Source organism: Lepisosteus oculatus, chromosome 3 (genome assembly GCF_040954835.1).
Source record: "Lepisosteus oculatus isolate fLepOcu1 chromosome 3, fLepOcu1.hap2, whole genome shotgun sequence".
NCBI lineage: Eukaryota > Metazoa > Chordata > Actinopteri > Semionotiformes > Lepisosteidae > Lepisosteus > Lepisosteus oculatus.
The window spans coordinates 37447018-37472244 of record NC_090698.1 but is presented as its reverse complement, the minus strand read 5'-3'; the positions used below and the strand labels follow the sequence as shown (position 1 = coordinate 37472244).

The 25227-nt window shown below is 35.6% G+C and overlaps 1 protein-coding gene across 1 annotated transcript in view; it reads right to left on the bottom strand.

Annotated features, from left to right (window-relative positions):
• Positions 1 to 398: 398 nt before the first annotated feature.
• Positions 399 to 25227, bottom strand: part of cfap299 (cilia and flagella associated protein 299) — a 270869-nt gene continuing 246040 nt past the window's right edge. Inside the window, exons 4-6 of the mRNA XM_015364114.2 lie at positions 17237 to 17379; positions 964 to 1093; positions 399 to 641 (exon numbers count right to left, since the gene is read on the bottom strand). Coding sequence (XP_015219600.1) covers positions 546 to 641; positions 964 to 1093; positions 17237 to 17379 — 369 coding nt within the window. The 3' untranslated portion in view covers positions 399 to 545. The remainder of the gene's footprint in view (positions 642 to 963; positions 1094 to 17236; positions 17380 to 25227) is intronic.

Genomic DNA, 25227 nt, shown 5'->3' with positions numbered 1-25227 from the left:
TGCGAACAATTAGCAGCTTGCATAGAGCCTGATTTTAGTCAGATCTTGCATTTAGGCAATGAAAAGAGTTATATCAGAGTTATTATAATACTAAACTGAGCATCAGACATAAAAACCTCAATACAGTCAAGCACATCTCTTGTGAGTTGCATGAAAGGAATATATTTTTTTAAAATGCACATCATCTTCATTTATGACAAATAACATTTTGAACATTTTTATTACTTTTCAGAACATAACAATTCAACAGACATTAAGTCAGTCATTTAAAAACCTGTATGTTTTATAATATTTCAGCTCCTAAAAATGTGTATGTTTTGTTAAAAATAGACGCTGTACGAAAAGAAGGCTTCAGTGAACTTACATGCATAATAAGAAGAATTAAAACATAACACATGTTGTTGTTTCAAATTTTCATTTGTTGTGTTTTAAAATGCTTCAGTACATATTAAATGGAAGGCTTCTCAAGCTTATCACCACATTTTTAATTTGATTGGTTCACAATGTGTTAATGGATGGTATTTGAAAATCTAATCACAGGAACCTTAAGTTTTCCTCCTAGTAATGTGATCATAAATGACAACTTGAATGTAGAGGTCTGATTGGATTGGTGTTCTTGCAGAATTATCACCAGGTGATGCCTTGAAAGTGGAAAAAGGAAACAAAAAAGGTTTCAGTTTATGTCCAGTCTTCAGAGATGCTTTTGTTTACACAAACACTATAATCCTCATTTAGAAGTGATAATTTCCCTTCTGTTATTATTAGGAGTTTCATGGATTTGCATTCTTTTCATTAGTCTCCACACCTGGTGAGGAGTGGCTGCTGTTTTTTTTTAAACTATGTTGATTATTTCTTTATCATTTATTGTGCTTGGAATCAATAAATAATCGTGGCAGTGTAGGTCTCAAACATCTTTCATAGCATATGTCAGTCTTGCACAAACATGCTTCTGAGTTACTGTACCTTTGGATCCACATTCAGTATTTTTCTGTCTCTTTTGTTCTTAAAAAGCAACCCATTTGAATTCTCTGCCATCACGTGGTAGTTTGGACTAGGATTTGATGTTGAAACATGGGTTTCCCAGTTGTAGAAACTGTCAAAGAATACAAAAGATGTGTTTTAAAATGCACTTGATAAACCATGTAGAAAGCAGCAGCTGTAATAATAATAATAATAATAATAATAATAATAATAATAATAATAATAATAATATAAAGCATGGCAACATAAAATGCAAGATTTATGTTATTATTAAATATATAAAATATGGTATGTTTTTAAGTGAAATGTTTAGGTTATACACTAAGCTAGTAACTTCTACTCCTTCAATACTTGGTATAGAGCTAGACTCCATGGTGTAGTTTACTATTTACAGTACTTGGAACACATCCTTACTGTAAAAGGAACTTCTATCTAATATTCCTTATACAGTATTTAAATGTTCTCTCTATGTATGTACGGTAGTGCACATTGTATGGTTCGGTGTGTTTGCAACATCCTATTCAACAATCCTTTTAAATATGATAAAATATACAACAGTCTTGGAAAATCTCAGCCTATTTTGACTATATTTGCTAAGTAGAGGCAATTCAAATGCCAAAAAAGAAAAAAAGGTAAGGCTGTTTCCAATTTGATAAAAAATAATTTTGAATCTCACAAAAAAGCCAGGAAAAAGGTTAAAGCTCCGGTTATAAGAAATTTAATTTGTTTAAAGATCTAGGTTCCAAAGTAAATTGAAAATTAATTTATGGCATCTGATTCAATCCTCCTTTCCTTTTCCACTTACCTATATTGACATAAGTTGGAAAACAACAGTGTGTAATAGCAAAAGTATGTAGGAGGGCCAAAGTTAAAGGAAAATAACAGTGAGAAGGTTTTAATTACTGTATAATAATGAAATACACTATGAATACAATATCCAAGGTTAGGATTACATTTCCTTAATGTTAATCTAGATATATTTTAAATTAATAACAACGATGATAATAAAATAATAGTATGAATAGTTATGCTTTATAGCTATAAAACATGTAAAGGTTTATTCCATGCTGAAAAATACATACTGTTAAAATACACCAAATATCATACAGAATTTGCTAGATATACTGAATGCTGTGTTCATGTTTTCTGCATAACAAGTGGGTTAAATATTTTATTGCAAATATACTGTATAAATAATTAAAATAAATTAAGATAAGGTGGAATAAATCCCCTACATTTAAATTAACATTCTACTATTTCTACAATTGCAGTTTAAAAAACAAAAAAACAAAAAGGGAGTTGCTGAAATGCTGTTACAAATGAAAGTGCAACCATTGTTTTTCCTTCAGTGAAATGTTTCCACTTGTAAAGGTTACACCCTCATACAGTATGTAGTTTGAGTTGCTCTCACACACGCAATCTGCCTTATCTTTTTAAAGGTTTGGAGGCTGTTGAAGAACATGTGAAAAACACTGCAGTTTCTTAAGATAACATTCTTCTTCATAACCGTTTTTTGACTGAACAAACTTTATAGGAATAATTCAAGAAAAGGCTCTTCTCAATGCCAACTTCTCAATGAATATCTGCCAAAAAGAAAAATTGGACTAAATTTTCAATATCCTTTTCCTACACCAAAATAACTGGGTTTTGTTTTAGGGAGCAGAATTTTTCAACACCTTGCCTCCAAGGTGGACCAGGACCATTGGAATACAAATCTTTAAACATCTACATCTTTTTTAACACTGATTCACTAATTTTAGTATTATACAGACAGATTTATGATTACCATATTTTTAAATAAACAGGTGTGATTAGCCTACTGGAATGTTTTAATATAGAAAAAAATGTTTAAACCTGCTTTCCTCAGTGTATATATATTTGTAGTCACTGAACAATTATAGAATGATGTCCTTTCATTCCATCTATATTTTTTTTCTTTTTTTTACATAAATGTAATATTCTAGTATTACATTTAAGAGATTCCATTATTTTTAAGATCATATTTGGTTACAATTTTTATATTTTAATATTTCTACATAAGAAAACAATATATATATATACAATATATAAAAATATGTACAAATCTACTGGATAAGATTTTAATCCAGCTAATATAGGTCTCTAGCCCATGTAAAACTTTCTATCTGAGGGTTTATTTTACACTTGTGAAGAAGGACACACACAGAAGAAGTTAGATGTGTATGGTGGATTTAGTAGCAATGTATCAGCCACTGGATGGATTGATTAAGTAAAACCTGTAGGCATGAAGAACTGAGACGTCTGAGATGCTGATAATAGAGATCAAGTGACTCTCTCTCAGATCCTGAAATATACACAGGCAATTGTCATCAATGATATCACAAATCATGCTTAAAGACCAGGGAAGGTAAGAGCTTAAGAGTTAGCAGGAGTATATTATTCCAAAAAGGTGGAAGATTCTGAAATTTACGAGTCTTTGACCTTCCAAATTACCAGTGGGTTAGCAATGACTGGACCCATTCAATGGGAAACAGTACTGCCCTTGGGCTCACAAAGTAAAAGATAATTGTCATGCCCAGATTGGCAGCAGCTTGCAGCCCACTGCTGACCCTAGAGACCACAACATTCCCACGAGTGATCACATTTCTTCCAGGCTTCAGATTCAAACACAGTCACTGCAGCCAGAGAACGCTCCTACTCTGTCCTGTCCATAGTTTCCTGTGCTTTGCTATCCTTCCGGTGTCTCTCTGGCGCTATATATTTCCAGGTCTCTTATTCACCTTGGTTCAGCATTGATGTTCGGATGTCCCGAGACCTGCCTAGCACCTTGTTGTCCCATGTCCGCTGCCTGAGGGCTTTCTATTAGACTCCTGAACTGCTGAGCCCAGGCTAATCCCCCGTTACGCCGCTATGCATATGGGTCTTTTTCTGCTCTCCTGACATTCCATGGTTCGTCCCTTCCAACGTCCTTGACAGAATGCTGAGCCTCCTTCTGACCCCCCGAGCAGTGCTTTTTTGTTTTTCCACAGCTTTTTTTCTCTGGGCTTTTTTTTCTCTCAGCTCTCCTATTCTAATCGTGGGATGCTTTTTCTCCTGTGCCTTTGAGCGGGCTACGGCCTGGCTTTCCTCGGGTTGTCATTCCGGCATCCGTGATTGAATGTTGAGCTGGCCCTCCAGTCCTCATGGCTGGATATCGCTCCGGTCATACATGCCTGTGAGTGGGTTGTGTGCCTGGCTTTCCTCAGGTTGTCCACTTTGATATCAGCAATAGGGTGTGAACCTTTTTTCCTCTCCCATTCTAATCGCTGGATATCACCTTCCTGACATCCATGCCTGTGAGTGGGCTGTGGCTTGGCTTTCCTCGGGTTGTCTTCTGCTGATATCAGCGTTAGTTTGGTGAGCCTTTTTTGCCATTCCTCCATTCTTATTGCTGGATATCACTCCAGTCATCTGTGCCTGTGAGCGGGCTGCGGCCTGGCTTTCCTCGGGTTGTACGATATCAGTGATAGAATCTGAACGTGCCTATTGCCTAGTCTGTGGTATTTTTCCCAGGTTTTTGTGTTTTTATTTTTGTTTTTTGCTTGGTGTTTTGTTTTTTTCACTTCCTGGTTTCCCCTTCTCTCTGGTCTCCCTGACCCCTGTGTTGTGGAACTCTTGGTTCCTATTTGTTTATTGTGGTTTGTTACCCTGGTCTCCCAGGTTTATTTCTATCGTTGTTTGTGCTTGTGTACTTGTCTTTTTTTTGTTTTAAGTCTCCGGAGCTCTCCTTGACCCCCCTTCCTCTACCCAATAAAGGTTTATACCCTGGAGGAGGGGGCAGCTCTCAGCAGTGGACTCCCGGAGGTTTCCTTTCAGTTAAATGAGGTTTTTCCTCCCCCCAGTGCTGTGCAGCTCACTTATTTGTATGGGCGTCAGGAGCCGCCCACGAAGTGGGGGGGGGGGGGGGGTGGGGGGGTTACTGTCACGCCCTCTGCAGCCAGAGGGCACTCCTACTCTGTCCTGTCCCTAGTTTCCTGTGCTTTGCTGTCCTTCCGGTGTCTCTCTCTCTGGGGCTATATATTTCTGGGTTTCTCATTCACCTTCGCTCAGCATTCTGTCACAGAAGTTGGAATGGACAAACCGTGGACTGGCAGAGTAAAAGCGCCCTCTGGCTGCAGAGGGCATGACATAGGGCTGTTCTAGATTTTAGTAAAAGCAGTACAACAGCTTCCAATAAAATAATAACCTCTTAGAAAAAATGAGGATTAATCAAATGAGTATAGAACCTGTGCGATCACATATAAGGATTAGAAATATCTCGGGGGAGGAAATATGCTGCACCAAAAATTGAGACAGAAAAATAGTTTAAATAATTTCTACACGAAAAACAGTGACATATTTTACAGTCTTTTTTTAAGTGCCAAAGATCACATATATCAACGTCTAAAACAATGGTTTATAACTTGGTGTAACTTGGTAATGTATAACTAAGTATTGTGTGACCTTTCTTTTTTAGGTAGTGCTTGGACCTCAAGCATTCCTATCATCATATTCATGTTCATATACTGTAGTTCTCTTCGACTTCATGTCCTCTCTCTTTCTCATGAGGGCAGGTTTGTGCATTGTGACCGTACTACATACAGGACAAATATAACAGGGCCAGCATCCATTCTCTCTCCCACACTTCTGTGTGCATCTCCTGGACCATATCTGCCATGGAAGTAAGGGCTGTCATAAGGCAAGAGCCAAGAGAGTCTCATTCTTTAAGGCTTCTTTCTGAGAACCTTCCTCTGCCTGATTATTTTGACTGAGTCCATGGAAAGGTATAAGGCAACTTTAATGGACACAAAGGTATGCAGTTTCTATTTTTATTCAGCTATAAGGTAAAACATGCTCTTTATTATACATTGAATGCAAAACAAATCAAAATCAAATAAAACATACACAAACAAGCTCTTCTCAGAAATCTACCATGACTCCTTCTACAAAAGTGCCTCTATAATACCTGGGTAACTGAATCATTTTTAAAATCACAACAATCTAAAAACAAATGTGATGTTTAATAGTCCAATGGTGTCCAGTTGATTGATTGCTTACTTTTTCCTTATCCATCTGGTACAATCCATTTGCAGAAGATCTGCTCTCCTCCTCTGCTTCCTGTTTCTAACATCATCCAGCTAATTGTCTTCCACTAACTTTTCAAGTTACTAAGTGTGATAGGTAATTCCCCATAGCTTTCTGGAGAATGCAGAACATACAAGATCTCCTATCTTTCCTGAACCTGTCATTTCTATCACAATACACAGTCATGGTAAAAAGTATTCACACCCGCTATTGAGTAGAACTCATCAAAAACAATGCTTATTCATTAGTTACGTACATTGCACTTATAGATCTATTACTTTTTTAACCAAGATGTGGCATCTGTAGATGACATTCCAACCTCCCCCAAAGAGTCTGCCTACTGTTTTTGCATATTTCACTCAGCTCTACTACAATGGAATGTTGATGCTTCAGTACACTGTTTCTAATGCGTTTTTCTGGACACTCCACTCAAAGCACTTTACAGGTAATGGGGACTCCCCTCCACCACCACCAATGTGCAGCATCAACCTGGAAGATGCAACAGCAGCCATAGTGCGCCAGAATGCTCACCACACATCAGCTATCAGTGGGAAGGAGAGCAGAGTAATGAAGCCAGTTCATAGAAGGGGATTATTAGGAGGCCATAATTGGTAAGGGCCAACGGGAAATGTGGCCAGGGTGCTGGGGTTACACCCCTAGCTCTTTACAGGTATAGTTTCTAAAATATTAGTGTTTTAAAAATTTAATGTCCTTTTTGATGTTTTATTCTAGCAAGGTCCATAAACTGTTCATTGTTTCTCACAGTTTTTTTTTCACTTGCTCTAATTCCAGAATATTTCACTATGTTCTTTAGAATATCATTATGTATTGAATACATTAGGCACCTGAACAATGAAGATATAACAAAGAATGCATACTTTATATGTATTGTCAATTATATAGGACTGGAAAAATAAACCAATAAAGTGGAATATATTATAAAAAAATATAATTGGAGGCTTTAATTCAGTTGCGTATGATTTGAAGTATTTCCCTCACTTGACTGTCAGTGAAGGTTTCTTGAGAAGGTTTGTTTTTGTTGTGATTTCTTATGAGATATGTTACATATTTTATTTGAACTTAAGCAATAAATATATTCCTTGAATCTAAACACTTCTGACTTCATAACCTTAACATTTTCAAGGTAACTGCAGTAATATTTTCTGTATTCAGGCTCTCTCAGAAATATTGCAAAGAGAAAATGATGTAAAAAATAATTTGGAATTGGAAAATATTTTTCTGTTTTATAAAATCCTTGTCTGGAATCTCTTTGCCACAATTCCAGAGGCAGTGGAGATCAAGTGTTACTAGCTTGTGGTACAGTACATGCTATATAATCCAAAGTACCTTACAAGAGAGTTATCATGGATTGGAGAAATTATGTTTCTCACAGGTACACAGCAAATCCCAAGAGTTATTGTTGTGTAGGAAGCAAAACATAACATTGCTGAAGCAAGCTTCACAAACTCGCCTGTTCCTGGTTAATAGTTTAATTATTTTAATCCTGGTCACAGTAAGAATCCAGTATAGACTCTAACCACATTTTACAGACTGTAGTGCTTACCCTGTTCTGGATAAGCTTGTTTGTATTTCCATGTATTTCATAAAATGACCTTGTTTTTAGTTTCCATAGCTGCCACTCCTACAGCCTTTTTTGTTTCAGGTACTCTTGAATTTAACTATTTCATTAAAAATGTTCTTGAAGACTCACATCAAATCAGTATTTTGTGGTTTTCTTGTTTGTCAATACAGCAGCTCCAAAGATGGATGGATGTGGTTTTATCTGCTTACAGCTGTTCCACTTCATTTGTAATTGCAAGATCTATCCCTGCATGTATCTTTGTCTAAAAATACAACAATGTTAAAATAGTAATATCAAATATAATATACATCTAGTAATATAATTAACCTTGATTTCTATTTTGCCATCGAAATATTGGAAGAAATAATGTCACATTTACGCTTTAAAAAAGGAACAGAAAAACTGTCCATAACTGTTAATAACTGAACCATGGATCATGTTTATAGTCTTTACATATCACCAAGACCACCAAAAATGAATGTGCTTGGGCTTTGAAACAAAGAGTTTACACTTTTTAGTGCACGGGCAGCTGTCTTCCACAAAAAAAAACAGATTATCACTGGTATGGATAAGCACCATTTCTTTCTAGAAGAATCCTGATGAACAGAATTTATAGTTTCATCACAGACCACCAACTGTAACCATACCACTGCTTGCAGTGCAACCCACACTGTAAGAGATTGCCACATTTTGTTGTGGTTTGTGGTTTGTTCAATGAACATTTTTGTGCTGGTCCATAACACACCCATACAGTACATAGCTACTGTCTTAGAACTGTGAAAATCTGGAAAAAAATGGAAACATGTTTTCCAAAAGACAGATGGGTGTGGTAGCATCTACAGTATGTTTCCCACTAATAAACAGCTATCAATGAGAGTGGGAGTACTGGTTTGCATTTAGATGTTTTGGAATTGTATCCGTGATGGCAGAAACATAAATTGGAACAGCAAAGTCAAAACTGTTATTTTAATAGTCAAGGAATTTATATTTGTGATTATGAGAGTAATGTGTAAGTACCATGTAATGTGCACTTTATTTTCAGATTATTCCTTGAATACATTGAACATACTGTAACAAAAAAAAACTTTGTAGTGGAATGCTTTCACCTTAAGTAAATGTTGGAGTATAAAAGTCAGTATTTGATTGAGTCTGTGACTCACTGAGCTCAGCAAACGTTAATCATTTCAGGGGTTTTGGTGCAGCCCCTTTGAGTTCTTGATATTCTTGTGGTAATCTGATATACATTTTTTTAAGCATCTAATCTGAATGCTCACTTAGTTTTAAATCTGGAGATTGGCATGGCCAGTCTGAGATTTTGCTTAGACTTTCTAAGATTTTCTTTTGATGAGTTCCTTGGCAATATTAGCCATATGTTACTATTCATCAAGCATGAACAAAAAATATAAGAAGATGTGCAAAATGGAGGCCATTTGTGATGCACATAAGTGCATCTTAGTCAAGTCATTTCAACTCAAAGTTTGATTTCTTTTAAAGTTTATGTTTGAGATAAAAATATATATAAAATCCTTAGGGCATTAGACAGGATCAATAGTGAAGTAAGGAATAGGAAACACTTCTTTACACACAAAGTTGTAGGCATTTGGCTCTGAATAATACAATTTTTATCTTCTATATTACCCATACAATATATATTGTACATTTATGTGTTGAAATTTGAAATATGCCAGTCATATAATCTTACATTTGCTATATACTTTCTTGGTGTCATCATACAGCTAATTGTATCTATGTCTACACTAGATGATTCATTTATGTTTGCAGAAGAACTGGTTGCAGAGAGGTAGCAAAATTACTCAAGTTATGAAGGAACCATCTTCCCTTGGAAAAAAAGATTATTGGGAAGCAGTCAAAGCAAAGAAGCAAATCAAAAGTTAAAAGGGTTGTTTCATGAAGTGAGATTAATTAGTTAACTGGGTAACTTTTGAAACATGTTGCCAGAAGGATTTTATTTTACAAAGCAAGATTGAATTTTATCCAGTTAAGTAACCAAAGCAATATATCCTCTATTCTTAACTTGCTCCAAGGGAGGTTAAGTTAAACTTAACAAAAAATGATGTCACCTTTTTTCAAGGATCCAGTATCAAGTTAAAATTACAGCTTTGTGCAAACAACAAGTTTAAAGATTGCTCTTTACAGTTTGCTAATGATTTTATTTGACAGATATTGTTTCAGCAAATAAAGTATACTTCACATTCAGGATCTCTAAAGCCCACACATTGTTAATACTGCTCATAGCTAAGCATTAAAAGAAAATCATGCATTTTGCTGAGATTCCTTGTGACTGGTGAAGTTGTTTACTGTTTTTGTGTCTCAGAGCACTTTGGTAAAGCAACAGTGTGATATATAATAAAGAAAATGCCTTTTGCATTGAAACAGTTGTGTGAATTCATAACATTTCCTGGCCATACATTACTAAATACCTTCAAACAGGTGTGACATCACAGTGGAAGTGGCTCCACCTTGATCATGAACAGGTGTATCTGGAACCAGGGACATGCAGCTCGTAGACTGCCGGGGAAGTTTTTGTCACACTTCTCTACACTATGACAAGTACTGGTCTTCTCACAACCAGTCATGCCACAAGCTGCCAGGTCTGCCAGGTCTGCCTCCAGCTGATGACCTTCTATTGCCACCAGGCAGGGCCTCACACACACTGAGAGGCTGCACTGCCTTACTCTCATGCCCAGACTTCTCACTCTAACTATACACACTGAGTCTCTTAACGAATTTCACTAATCATGCTCAGACTCAACACATTTTCCCTAACTAAACACTCACACCCACAGCACTGGTGCCTCACTCTTATGCCATAGCTGCCAGCGCATCTTCTCTGTGCTCAGCCACCACTGCTTTTATACATTCATGCATTTGCCTGTGCACCTTCCCAGTGCCCATCTACCACCAGATGGTCTGCAGCCCCACTCTGTCCCCTGATATCCTGTAGTTCCTGGGAGATGGTCCCTCTACTGCACCTGATACTCTTGCATACACACTCTGACAGACTCACATGTACTGTACACTCAAACAGTGGACACAATGAACAGTCCTGTTCTTTAACTACAACAGCCAGTTTAAGTATTTTGGCTCCTTTCACTACTGCACAGTATAAAGACTCCAACAACTATATCCAGTTTCCTCCGGAAATGTCACTCAGTTTCTATGACCTTAATTGGGGCTTAGCTGTGTCCACTAGTATGCCTTTTTCTCTCAGAACTGTAAAGCAGATGTGCTCTCGTAACAGCACCCTCGTAACTGCTTTGGCCTGACTCTCTCACAGCCGAACGGGAAGACCCTATGCGTAGTGGCAGGAACGGAGCAAACGAGGGGGTTCGCTCTGGGCTCAAGGTATTGGATGGAGTCGGGGAAGAGACGAGCCCTCAGGCAGTGGACGAAGGGCAACTAGGTGAGGCGAGTCTCACGACATCTGATCCCAATGCCGAGTGAGGAGGGCAGGACAGACTGGAAATATATAGCACACCTCTACCAGTTGCACAAGAAGAACAAAAACAGGCACCGGGAAGCAAGAAACAAGACAGAAAGGTGGAGCGCCTTCTAGGGGTAGGAAGAGGGTCGTGACAGGGATTTGATCTCCCATGTCCTCTCTTGCCTGTAGCTTGCACAAGACAGGTCTTGGCTTGATCTCTTCCCTTGGAAGTGATCGGTGTGCTCTTAAAGAACTCCCACAGCTGAGTCTCATTAGCTTTTAAACTCCACTCAGCTGTGGTTACCGAGGCAATGTGTCACTCTCTTTTGATAGCTCTGCCTCCCTGCTGAACACGTCCTATATCTGCACACAGGAGTTTCATGAAATAACTACTAACTACTAATGTTATTATATTTAATTCTATCCATTGTCAATGTGGCTTCTGTTCCCTGTACATCTGCACCGTGATCTAAACATTTCTCGCAGCCTTTCCTAATATAATAGTGTCTCTGAACTGCAAAGACATCCTCATTAAAGCCAAATACTGCCTGCTTTTTTTAAAAAAAAACAACCAATTCACAGAACCAATGTACAGTTAAAATATAAACCTCTTGCCTAAAAAAATTGTCTTAAGAATGTCTGCAACTTGGAGGGGTGGATACCTTATCTATTCTTGATTTATACCACAGAAATGTTAAGACAATATTCTAATTAAGGAAAACATTCATTATTGTGTTGATGATGAGGAGTTCTCCTCCAATCTTCCTCTGCTCATGCTTCTTGTTGATTAAAATTAGGGAACATTTTAATTCAGAGGATTGAACTACAGTACCACTGTGGATGATATTCTTGTATATTGTCTTGACCCTCCATCAGGTCCTCCTATTGTAGTCCAGCTACTGTAAATGCATAAATTACTGTTGCATAAAAAATATATTATACATCCACACAATAGCTTAAATGGGAGCTACACTTCAAAGCATGATATTAATGTAAACTAAATAATGCCAACACATGCATGCTCATAGTCATAATTAACCATATTCAATTTATTTGTGATTCTTTGCCAGGCGTTTTCTCTGGCTTTTGCAGCAGCTACATTATAGCTTCTTGTTATTACAACAGATTTTATTCTCATAGTTTACATAAAGAGCTGTAATTCATCACTGGATAAAGACACACTTTCTTTTGCTGGGGTTTTGCTCAACCATCTTTGCCTTCTGAGGTGTGGCATGAATGCACAGTTACTCAAATTGTTGAAATCTGAGTTCCTTAAATCGGATAAGTCAAACCTCAGTTTGCCTTTGCCAGTTTGTGAAAGTGAATTAACCTGAACTCAAATACTGGGTTAAGTCTATCCGGATAACTTGAGAAAAGCCTGAGTTAGTTAAACCTGTTTTGTGAATCAGTCTTCAGGTGAAGATTGGGTTTAGCAGACTACATAAACAAGCAATGAGGGCAGGAAATGAATCCAGCACCCTGGAACTGCAAGACAGCAGTGCTAATTCCAAGACATTAATACAACCCACCAACTCACACACATAAAACATTAACTTTGGTATAATTAAAAAGTAATATATTTTTAAACAAAGTAAATGGGAATCAATTAAAAGTAAAATAATTTTAGCAGTGTGTATAATTTTTTTAAAATGTTTCTATTTATTGAAGAAACCATTTACACGTAAAATACATCTTCATCATTAGTAAATTTTAGCAGATTTTCAAATCTTGTTAGCTCAGGAAAATGATACATAAATAACTGGATGTGTGCCCAAAATGTTTAAGATTTTGTCATCATATCTTATTTTCAAGTGGGATTATCCAATACATACAGCTTTCTGCATTATATAAGGCAGTAGGGTGTAATATATATTCTTCCATATGGCCAAAATGTATGGTTATAAATCAAGTGATTAATAACACCTCTGTGCCAAAAAAGGCTATCTTTATTATAACCTCTAGGGTCAGTTATAAACAGATACCATAATACTGTTATGATGTTTTTGCATATAAATACCCTTTTCCAAGTATACAAACTGATTGCAGGGAATCTGTTTATAATAAAATCTGATTGCATAAAGTGCTACAGTGCTGGCAGTCACTGCAAAATTGAAACTGTTGGCCTCATTCACAAAGTTTATCATAATATATACATGTAGTATAAGGTTTCCCAGTCTCAAATATATTTAATAAATATTAATATTATACCTGAAATGTAAATACAATTTTTGCTGTAATGTATTTTTTAATCCTTACATTCCGAAAAAAGCTTATTTGTGAACGTTTAAAATATACCCTAACATCTACTGTGAAAAATAATTCACTGAATTTTATAAAGAAGATCTATTTTATAATGTGCACTCAATGTGCGTATCAGCACAGAATGCTGAATATTGTTACTAGCCAACAAATATGTATCATTGCCAGCAACTTCACTTTTTGTCTTAGATAGGATATCACGTAACACCCCAGTTAGAACAGTGCTGCAGGGGTGCCTGGTTTCTCACCAGGATATGGAATATACTAAAAGTTAATAAAATATAACAGCAATGTAAAGTTTTTTAAACAACAAATGAGGCCAGGCACGCAGGTGCATCGCAAGTCTTTATAAGTATATCATGCTCACACAAACAAATACTGTACTGTATATTACATACATGAAGAAAATTAAGAACTACAAAATACAAAATAGGGATATCTTACAAGGCATGCCATTAGGATTATGGTGCTTGTTAAGAGTAAGTAGGTCACCTATTATGATAAAGGGAATATTTATTAGTTAAGAATATCAGAAAACAAAAGCATCTGAAGAAATGTTTGATACCACTTTAACACTGAATATACTGTAGTTTGTTTGTTGCTCCTGAGAGGCAAGCCACTGTGTTCCCATTTGTAAAACTGTAGTCATTTAATAAACTATCAAAAATCACATTTTGAATACTTTATGATCTGGAAGCATGCAAGGAAATATTTCAAATTAAAGAAAAATAAAACTTTTGTTATTTCTTAAAAAACAAAATCACATTGGAAAATTACACAATTTTAACCTTTTTTTTCTTTAAGACAATTGTGAAATGAAATGTAAATCATTTTGAGTGTTTCTACAAACAATATCAATGAATACTGCATATCCATCCATTATAAAAAGATAACTATTCCTGGAAAAGAATTACATGATATTCCATAGCAGCCAATAGTTTATCTTGAAAGCATAAATTCTGCACAAAGTGGTACTGTGATGTAAATTCATTCTTTCGTCTGCTAACATGTTTTACATTTTAGAAAACACAAGAAAAGGTCAAAGATTTGTAAAACGGCAGATTAGCAAAATGGAACTCATAGGCACAGGTAATGAGAAAACAAGGAATAATCATTATGTTTTCTACAGAAACCATATCCTGTAGTGTTTCTTATGTGGAAGAACAGTAGGAGGTTCAGTAGGTGCAGCAGATTAAACTCATGGCTGGCTCTGTAGGATATGGTATCTGCTTGACACAGCAACAATTCTGCCCAAATGATTCTTGGATAAGCAATGGTCAGAGTGTATAAACAGATGGTCAGTCCTTAATGGAGCATTAAATAGAAATCAGAGTTGTTTAAAGCACATCTGGAATAAAACTGGACGAGTATAGAAATCTTGAAGGACAATTAGGTGAGGACTTTGAGATCAAAATATTATTTTATATCCGGTAATATCTTGTACAATATATGGTCCTACTTCATTTATGATGAACAAATAATAATGTGCAGTTAAGGAATTCCTGTCACACATGCCTAAAATTTTACTGTAATGGAATGGAGATTTATAAAGGATTTAACATTAAGATACGTACCATTTTACATATCTCATTCCAGGCTGTTTATTGAAATAACAATAATTTTTCCTACAGGGTTTCTGCAGACCTTTTCAAAAGCAGAATGCAAAATAGATGATATTACACATTGAACATATGTAACCATTAAGATTAAATTATATATTGAGCACCTTTAATAACATCCATCCATTTCCTAACTACTTTATCCAATACATCCAGGGCCAATTTTCCCAGAAGCCACTTAACCTACTGTACCACTATATCCTTGAACTAGAGGAGGAAACCAGAGCACCGAAAGGAAACCCATGAAATCATTGGGAGAACATACAAACTCCACACAGATAACACCCCTCTGCCACTGCTAGGCAACAACACTAAGCAGTGAGCCACTGTTCTTACAGAGCACATTAAAATTATTTCACAGTGCAATTCACTAAAAAGTAACTTATCATTCATTTGTACATGGAATATTATACAGGGATCAACATGCTAAATGAGTGGTGGCAGCATTCCTTCTGTTGGTCTCTCCAGAGTAAAATCCCTTTATTAAAGGACCACTGTTTTGGTGTAGTGGGTTTGACATTCTTCTGGAATGTGGCACTTAGAAATGTGCCTAAGACACAACTTGAATACAGGAACTGACTGCATACATTATACAGTACATACATACTGCTTAGGTTCAGCAATAGGTTAGGTTAGTGTAAAGCTGGTGGAGCCACCTATTTTAGTTCTGTCAATTTAGGAGTTGTATGACAAGACCAGAGGAATTAGAAAATGCACCTGTCAGATAGGAAGAAATATAAATTGCATATCAGGATTGTTAGAAGATTTTATGAGCATTATGCACAGTCAGGCATATCATGGAATTTTCAACCAGCACTTATTTTACTTTTAACTTCAGTAACCTATTACTCAGCAACTTTAATGTTCTAGATAAAAGAAGCATAAGATGTGAAAATGTCATATTAAAAATCATACACCTTTTAAATTAAACAATTTCTATGTGAACTGAATTTGTTGGTTTTTGAACTGAATGTTTTGGTTTTTGTCTCACATTGTGTCTATATTGAGTCCATACTCCATTAAGTATGGACATAGGACAAATGGAATCCATTCAAGATTTTTCTTAATTTTTTTTATTAGGACATTTAACAAAATTGCTATTTTAATTAGGTTTAGAAAACAGAAAAAATATAATACAAATACAGTCAAAGACAAGTACTGCCATCCATCACTCCTAGAGAGCCAAAACCTATCCTGGTATATAAATACAGCCTTTTTTTTCTACTTCATGCACTTCTGTTTCATACAGGATGGGAGTGAGAATAATATCTCACATGCTAAATGCTATATGCTAAAAAAATGGATATTGCTAAACTGAATTTTTATCTAAACGTATTGTAGTAAATTAAGATTGCTTTGTGCAAAGGAATATTTTATATTCTGCAGTTTATGTACTGTATATTGTTGTTCTCTCTTACAAGATATGGTACCCCCGAGTTGTTTTCTATTTGAAATCAGGTTTACTTTTATGCTAAAATACATAATGTACATGTAGAAAATATTAAGTATCCATTTCAACTTTAAGAAAAGGTGCGATGTGCAACCTTGAACATTAATTTCTAGTAAAAAGTGTATTGGTTTCCATAGTTGTTTAAAATCTATGGGATGCAATGAGGTTTGAGGGTTTATGGAATGTCCGGAGGGGGCATAGTTCATTGCGGAAGTAGACCAGTTACAGGACTTTGTAAGCAAGACAGATATCTGTGCAAATACTTTTATTAAGAAATACATTCAAAATACACACCTCTAACCTTTGTATTACATAATAAACATGGTCTCACATTGTAACTTGCTTGTAATGTGCCACTAAAATATATATTTTAAAGAGATTGAATACAGTAGTGAAGAAAAGGGATATTAAAATCTGTTTTTTACATTTTATCTAAGGATGTCTTACTTTATGACAGTCTCAGTGATTTAAATTCTATACATTTTGGTAATATGTAGGCCCATATGCTAACTAATGGTTTTAAAACTAATTCACTTTTATTCTATCGTACTGGCAATACCATGACAAAACATATACTGTACAATAAAGACTACATTAAGCATAAACATTTAACAGCTCATTTGATGTAGATATTAGCAGGCTGTTGAGCATACAATCTCTGTATTGTATGCTCGGGAATGTAAAATGTATTTTATGGGAATGTAAAATTTGAAAATACATATCTAAATGACTAACAGCTTTGAACTTATTTTAAATTAAAAAATGTAGAACTGAAATAAACACATTAATGATTCTGTGGTATAATAAAATAACTGTACCTTAAATCAGTCAGTCTTGGCAGAAGTCTTTTCTTTCCACTGAAGTATGGTTCAAATTCTTCAGTTTTAAGTCTGTGGGAGTAGTCTATATACCCAGATATTTCCTGTCCATGAGAATTTCGGTCCCTTATGAAAATGATAGACTGTAAAAAACAGAGAAGGAAATACTGTATAAATAATTAAGCACAGATTACTTTCAAAACTAAACAAATGGTTGACATCAGCCATCACTAATGAGGAGATATAAAATCTATACTATAAATCATATATATATCAGTGTAGCATTCTTTAAATTATACTTTTTGATGACGTTAAAGTTTATAGTATATTGTATACACTTAAAGACTACACAATTATAACATTGTATTTTTTCTTCTTTTTGCTCTTCAGCATGAAATTAACCTCTGACTGTTTCCGAGAAGTGTACATTTCATACTAATTAAAGTCCTAATAACACCACATTGCTAAATGTGGTTTTAACTTGCTAGAAAAATGGTATTTGAAATATAACTGATACAAAAATCTAGAAAACACACATTGACATATACTGTACATATTCAGATTTAATATTGGAATACTGGAACAAGAGCCTTGATAGAGCCACCGCCCCCAAAACTGTAATTGTAAAATTACAATTGTAACTAGTACTAAACATGGTTGATACAATTTGAAGTACATCATCATATTCATTATACACCATTGAGAATGGCACGATTTAAGGCTAGTTTAACATCTGAGTGCACACATTGCAAATTAGAATATGCCAATATGATGGGTATGTTTTCGAATTGTGAAAAATAAAAATGTGTGAATTTCATTAATCAACTTATATTACCTAATTATGTCTCTTTTAAAGTTTGTATACATTTTAAATGTTGTAGAATTATTACTTGATAATAGCAATCCAATTTTCAATATTTGTGTATACTTTGTATATTGTTATATTAATGTTTTATTAAGTGATGACCTTGTAAACATGTTAATTCTTTGTGTACATATACTATATACAGTATATACACTGTCCAACTTGTTGAATTAAGTATGGGATGATTGTTTTTGCAAGCAATTGAAAGGGTTTGGGGGAGGGGATAATAAAGACTAATTATAGGGAAAAAAAACGGGGAACAGTTTTCTTTGAAGCCACAAAACCGTGTTTAATCTTTCAAAATGTGTAAATCAAGTAATGATACAAGGGTGATATGCAGTGGTTTATAAGTGTTGGAAACTTTCAAAAGCTCAGGTACCTTCTACATGAAAGAAATCTGATATCCTATTGGAGTGCTTTACTTTTACTAAATACCTTTTCCAAGCAAGCAAATGTATTATGGCTTTGCTCATCAAACTTACCTCTAAGTTACTTTCTTCACCACTGACCAAACTGAGAAGATTCCAACAGAATATTAATTCTGATAATATAACTTCGGTGCTGCATTCATTAACTTTAGCCCTTATAGATATTATTAGTTTTGAGAGGATGAAAACAAGACAACTAGTACCCAAAAGCTCAAAGGAAGAGGAATCTTCTTTATATTTTTTAAACAGATGCTATCAGGCTCAAGGCTGGCTGTGAGCCGAGATAGCTACAATATCTGCAGCTTCTGTAGACTTGTACCAGCTTCTAAATAAATTAGCCAGGTGGAAACAAAGAATTATAGACGGAAGAGGAAAGCATGCAGATCATTTTTCTACTTATGATATCAAACCTTACAGCTCCCAACTGTATTACAGAGAAGAGGAAAGCTAACTCCATTTATTGATTCTTCTGTCACCAGTTTAAATCTCATTAAGTAACCTAAAGCATGCAGGAGTTGGGTTCATTTAAAATAACAGGGATCCACAACCTATTAACGGGACCTAAACAGGTGTTTCACCTCAGCTGCAAAACCTTGAAAAAGCATGATATCTTCTGGTGGTGTAAAAGTTACAGGAACATATCACTCATAATTTGTAAGGGAATGAATATGATATGTCAGATTCAAGTAACCCTAAGCATTTGTGATACTCAATATTTTAGAACCTGCTTTGTTACCTTAGAATTAAAATGTATGCAGTACAAATACAGCATGTTGCTTAATATGGCTAAAAAGACAAGTAACCTGGAAAGAAAAATGCTTTACAATCTCCACTGCATTACTAATCTTGGTTTATTAAATGGAACAAAGTATAGTTGGCATTTCTGACACATTCCATTAAAATGATGAAATGAAGTCCTCATTGTCTTCCCCTACCCCCGATTTAAACCATAGAAACACACATTGGAGATTTACATACACTGTCAGAAATTCTGGATTCTTCTCTATTTACAAGATATACTGTACTTTACAGACTGTTAACAATATTAGAGTATTTGTGGCTCTCACATATCCTATGAGTGAAGACATATTCTAATATTCACTCCAGAACATGTAATGCAAATCAGTCTTCTGACATAATCTACTTAATAGTTAATGATTTAGAAACTGGTTATCTAGACATTAATGTGAAGTCAATAATCAACAATCTAATTAAACCATTAGAATCCCTACGACTCCAGGACCACACTCACTGTGTTGATTAAATGTGCTAATGTTGATAATTGAGTATTTTTCAGCATTATTATACAGTTATTAAGTTATGGAGTTATAAGGTTATTAACTTTAAATTTAATAATGTGAACTTTTAAACAGATCATTTGCTTTAGCTTTCACCTTAAGTGAGGAACATTGTTATTTCTGATTTCTTTGATTTTCTTTCTCAGTATTATAAAATAGCTATTCTACTTATACCAGGTACCTAAATCACTGAACTTAATAAGATCTCATAGCTCAACTGACACAGAATTTGCAGATTTACTCCTGACTCTATAGGTCCAGTGATATCCGGACTCTACTGGATTAGTATCATTATGCAGTCTCATCAGTAACTGTTAGGGCAGGAATTTGAAGGAATTATTGTAGCTAACATTCACCACCTCAGAGTATTATTAACTATTGTATTCTCAAATTTCTAAAATTTAAAAAGTGAGCAAGAAATATCAGCACATAAAATAGAACCTCTAACACTTACTGTATACTTTAAACTTAATATAAGATCTAATACAAAAGACAAATGTTGCAAAAAGGAAAGCTTTTCAAGGTCAGATCTTGTTGTTATTATATTATCATTGTCTAGATCTGAAGAAGAAAAAGCTGGATTAATGTTCCCTTCCAATAATGTGCTTAAACTGCTCATGAATATAACAGTTGATATCACACTTGAACATGAAACACAATATAGCAAAATACAAATATTACAAAATACCTTGCTTGTAAAAATTGGATATTTACAAATAATCTATTAATCATCATAATCTCATCATTTAAATAGCTGCTCATCCAATTCAGGGTCACAGTAGCCTGGAGCCTATACTGGGAAGTACTGGGCACAAGGCAGTATACACCCTGGATTTGACACCAGTCCAATTCAGGGCACTAGCCTATTAATATAAAGATACAAGGAAATTAGTAAAACACTTCATTAGTATTCTGCAGGTGTATTTTTTTCACTTGGATTTTCTACTGATAATGGCTGCACCTTATGTACTAGGATGGCTGTGTGATCGTCGCGGTTCCACATGGGGTCGTGCCCCCCGCCACCCGTTCTGTTTCATACACCCGGGTCGTCGGCGTAACACAACAGGGAACCAACCGTGTGAGCTAAAGGAGACCTCCCTCAGCCCAGGCAGCTGAGAACCCTGATACGCGCAGTGAGGGCACTGACGTCGCCACACCAGCTCCGCTACACCCTCCCCTGCTGAACTTCGCCTCGGTGAAGGTGGAGGACACTCCCACACTCCTGCCCGAGTCACGGCACCAATATGTTAGTCTCGGTTCTGCGCAGAGTCGTGCCTCCCGCCGCCCGTTCCGTCCCCCAAACCTGGGGCACGAACCCGGGTCTCCGGCGTAACACAACAGGGCACCAACCGCGTGAGCTAAAGGAGACCTCCCTCAACCCAGGCAGCTGAAGTCCCTGCTACATGCAGTGAGGGCGCTGACGTCACCGCACTAGCTCCGCTACAGCTGCACTCTCTGTAGAGCACAATTTAACAGAAAAAGTGGGGAATCCCAGTGCCCCAGATCCTCAGAACAATCATACATTGTCAGTGACCATGCAGGTGTCTCTGGGTGTCAGTGGGTTTATTATGGGTGTGGTTTGGTTTAGGAGGCAGCTTAAGCCATCACTAACAAATGTGTAAATTTGTTGAGGTAATGAAAACATGGCCTGTACAACAGGAATGTTTGAGGTCAAGAGTCCTTTTTTTTGGCAGGCTTACCCTAGTTCTTCTGTAGGTATCCCTTGAATGAAAAAAGGTAGCTTGTTTAATTTGGAAATGACTTCACACAGCAAAGCTGGTGTAATACAAGCAGCAGTGGAAACCAGATGTGCTGAGGTGTGCTGCTTGTTTAGGATCCACCAGAATTCCACTTCCTCTCAATATCTGATACAGATTGCTCTTACAGAGACAGTTTATGTATACTAAGTCTGGCTAATAAAACCTTGAAGACTGGCTCAAAGTAAAAAAAAAGTAATGGTAATTCATATACAGCACCATATATACTAAAAGGCATTCAGAAAAAACTTAATACTTTTAAGTGGATCCTGTGCATCAAAAGAAACCAGTTACTTGTACCCAGAACATCACACTTAGAAAATGATGTTTCGATTTTGAAAATGCGTTATGACTCTTAGTCTTCTCAATTGTGGCCTATCATTGTGTATTTGATTTGGTTTTTCTTTCCAATTTAAAACTGGGTTGTAACACCTCAGATGGCAAATGGTAGTGCTCTAATCTCCATTATACTTATATGTGTTACTTTCTGTGAATATGTGATATGTGTTCTTTTTCTTGGTTTTAGTTTGACATTCATCTGTGCCAAATCAAATTGGGAACTAATGGGGTTCTTATATGCTTAATCAAGTCCCTCATGTGTGGCAAGTCAGATTAGCCCCAATAAGGACAAAACAGCTTTTTGTTGCTGCTTACTTTGATTTTATAGTCACAAAAGTAGAATTAGCAAGCTTCTTGCAAGTATTGTGAAATGACCAGAGCTAATTAGTATTAATTTCCATTATTCATTGCAACATCTTGATTATGAAAAGACACAATAAGGTTGAGATGTGATCTTTGTAAGATATCGTATGTATCTATTATATACAGTACATAGTGACAATCATGCGGACAAGGCTGAAACCAGTAGAAAACCAAGACATTGGGTCTTGGGACGAGATATTTGTCTTGACAATGTTGAGGACTTGCTTTTTTCTAAAACTGACAGACACCAATACATTTTAAGCCCTTTAAATTGTGAATTCTGCATTTAATGAAAATAAATCAATGTAAACTTATTTTGAAGAATGTGACAATTACAGAAAAGAAAGGTATTGTGAAAATGTCCCTGTAAAAACATCCCTTAGAAGTCTGCTAATGTAATATATTTACACATTTACACATACAGACCTATATATTACATTTTATATACAGTATATCACCATTTCCAGGACAAGCTGAATTTACGTTTGTACATGTACTCATCCATCCATCAGTTCTTGTTAGGGCTGCAGCAACCAGAAGTCAATTCCAGAAGCATAGAACACATGGGAATAGCATGAGACTGTTTTTGCTCTGGCCAGGAAGTCAGTCCACTGCAGGACTACAGAGAAAGGGAAAATGTAATATAGCCAAAGACATGCAGCTAGCATAGCTTAGAAACTCCACATAAACATGTGGAAACATGCAAGCTCCTTACAGAAGAGCCCCTAGCCCAGAATCAAACCCAAGGTCCCAGAGCTGCAAGGCAGCAGTGCTAACCACCATGCCACCCCCACCCCCATCCCCATGTATGCAGTGAAGATGAAAATAATCACAAGACAGTGTTCTCATTGCTCATAATTATAGGGTGTGCCACAAGGCATAAGAACCAAAAATGCAGGACTAAACCATACTGAAAAACTACACGCAGTACATAGTGGTTAAAATTTATGTGTATTTTTTAAAGTATTTTTAAGCATTGTGAGTTAGGTTCCATATTTAAAAGTGGATTTAAATTATTTTGCAGAATCAGAAATACTTAAATCCACCAAATAAATATCCAACTGCCAGTGGCTATATAAAAACTAAAGTAATATTTTTTAGTTGAAGTAAATATTATTTTCCTCATAGCAAGAGCATGAGGATTGTGTGTTTTCCTGTGAAAAGAGGACTTGTTAAAGCCATCCACTACACGTTATACAGTACTGCAAGTTCCACTGAGCCAATGGCATTGATAATCTTTAAGTGATACTACTACAGAGATCCAGTAAGTTAAAAGGATACCCTGGTCATCTTAAACCTAACCAATCTTGTCAGTGCTTGGCCAATAATTGGATAATTCTGGTTACAGTTCACTAATGATAGTCTAGACTCAGATTAAGTGATATTTGGACTAAGGGGCTCAATATTTGCTCCAAGTTTTCACTTTTAAACATGTAAGAAAGCAGAAAAATAATGTGCTAGTCTTTTATTATGATTATACATTTTATAAAGTGTATATTACACTTCAAATTGAAAGTGAGATGGAAGAGCTCACCTTTCTTAAAACGCTCTGTATTTTATCAGAGAATACTCATTTTACAGTACATACTTTTACATAATTTTTACATTTTACATTTTTAAATAACAAAAAAAAAACATTTGCATAGGTGTTCTCTCATCCCTTCTGTATAGATCCAGTAACAGACAGGCAAGCCCTAGGTTAAAGATGGTGGAAGAACAACTGTGGTCATGTTCCAAACCAGAAGCAAGTTAGTCAATCTTAAATGGGTCTTAAAGCTCTAAATGGAATCAAGGCAATCTTGCAATCTTAAAGCTGTAAATGGAATCAGGGAAAAGGAAAACTGCTCTCATCTGGACACTTCCTTTTAGAGAAGTCATCTGTAAAGCCCAAACCACAAAATAAGAGGCTTTAATTCTCATAGTTTAAATTACAGGGAATTCAAAAGCAGAACAGCCTGCTTTGCAAATGGTGTTTTAAGAGTTTTATTATTTTTTTATCATGAAAGTAGATTAGTTACATATACAATATTTCAAAACTGCCATATTTTTTTATTTTCAAAACCCTGTCAATAAGACTCAATAAAGAAATTAAATAAAAAATAAACATTTTTGCAATATATGAATTCAGAAACAAAATCAATCCATTATATAAACTATTCATTTATAAAATATATTTGCTTGCAAAAAACATTTAATTTGATTAAAACTGTAATACATTGTTATTTTTATTTTAATCTTTCTGGATAATGTCTACCTTTCAACTCTCTCACAAAATTACAGGGTATGTCCAATAAATATATACTGTATGGTTAAGAGATTCTAAAACCACAGCACAGTGTCTTTGGTTTAAAAAGAATATTTTGCCATTCCACTATATGTTATTTATATAAAAGATGTATTATTGCAGATTTATATCTTGTCATATTTTAAATATATATATATATTCATTTCTAAATTCCATATAAGAGGTGTTAGTATCTGCAAGAAAATATAGATAATATATATGTAAATAAAAAATAGGATACCTCACCATTTTTCCATTAAGTATCCCTTATTCCCACTTCACCTCTGCACTTATTTGTGGAAGATGCAGGCATTACACACATACCCTCTGAGACATTTCCAAGCCCTTTGGCGCTTTTGGCACCTAAAAACAAAAATACAAAGATCTGTGCTGCCAAACACAGGACAGGCACATGCCTTATTGATAATTCTCAGTCCCTCAGGAATCTGGCCAGCACCAGGAAGATTTTGTTTGTGATAGATTGCCTCCACCCCTTTCAACGACATCAACTCATCGGAACACCATTACAGGGAGCTCCAGGCCATACTTGGCAAAAGCTGTAGCCTAAATTTAAATGTGGAAGTTTTCAAACACTTCCTGTATTTAGGAAGGTGGTTTTATCTAATCAGCCACTTGGAAGCTTGTACACAGCTTAAG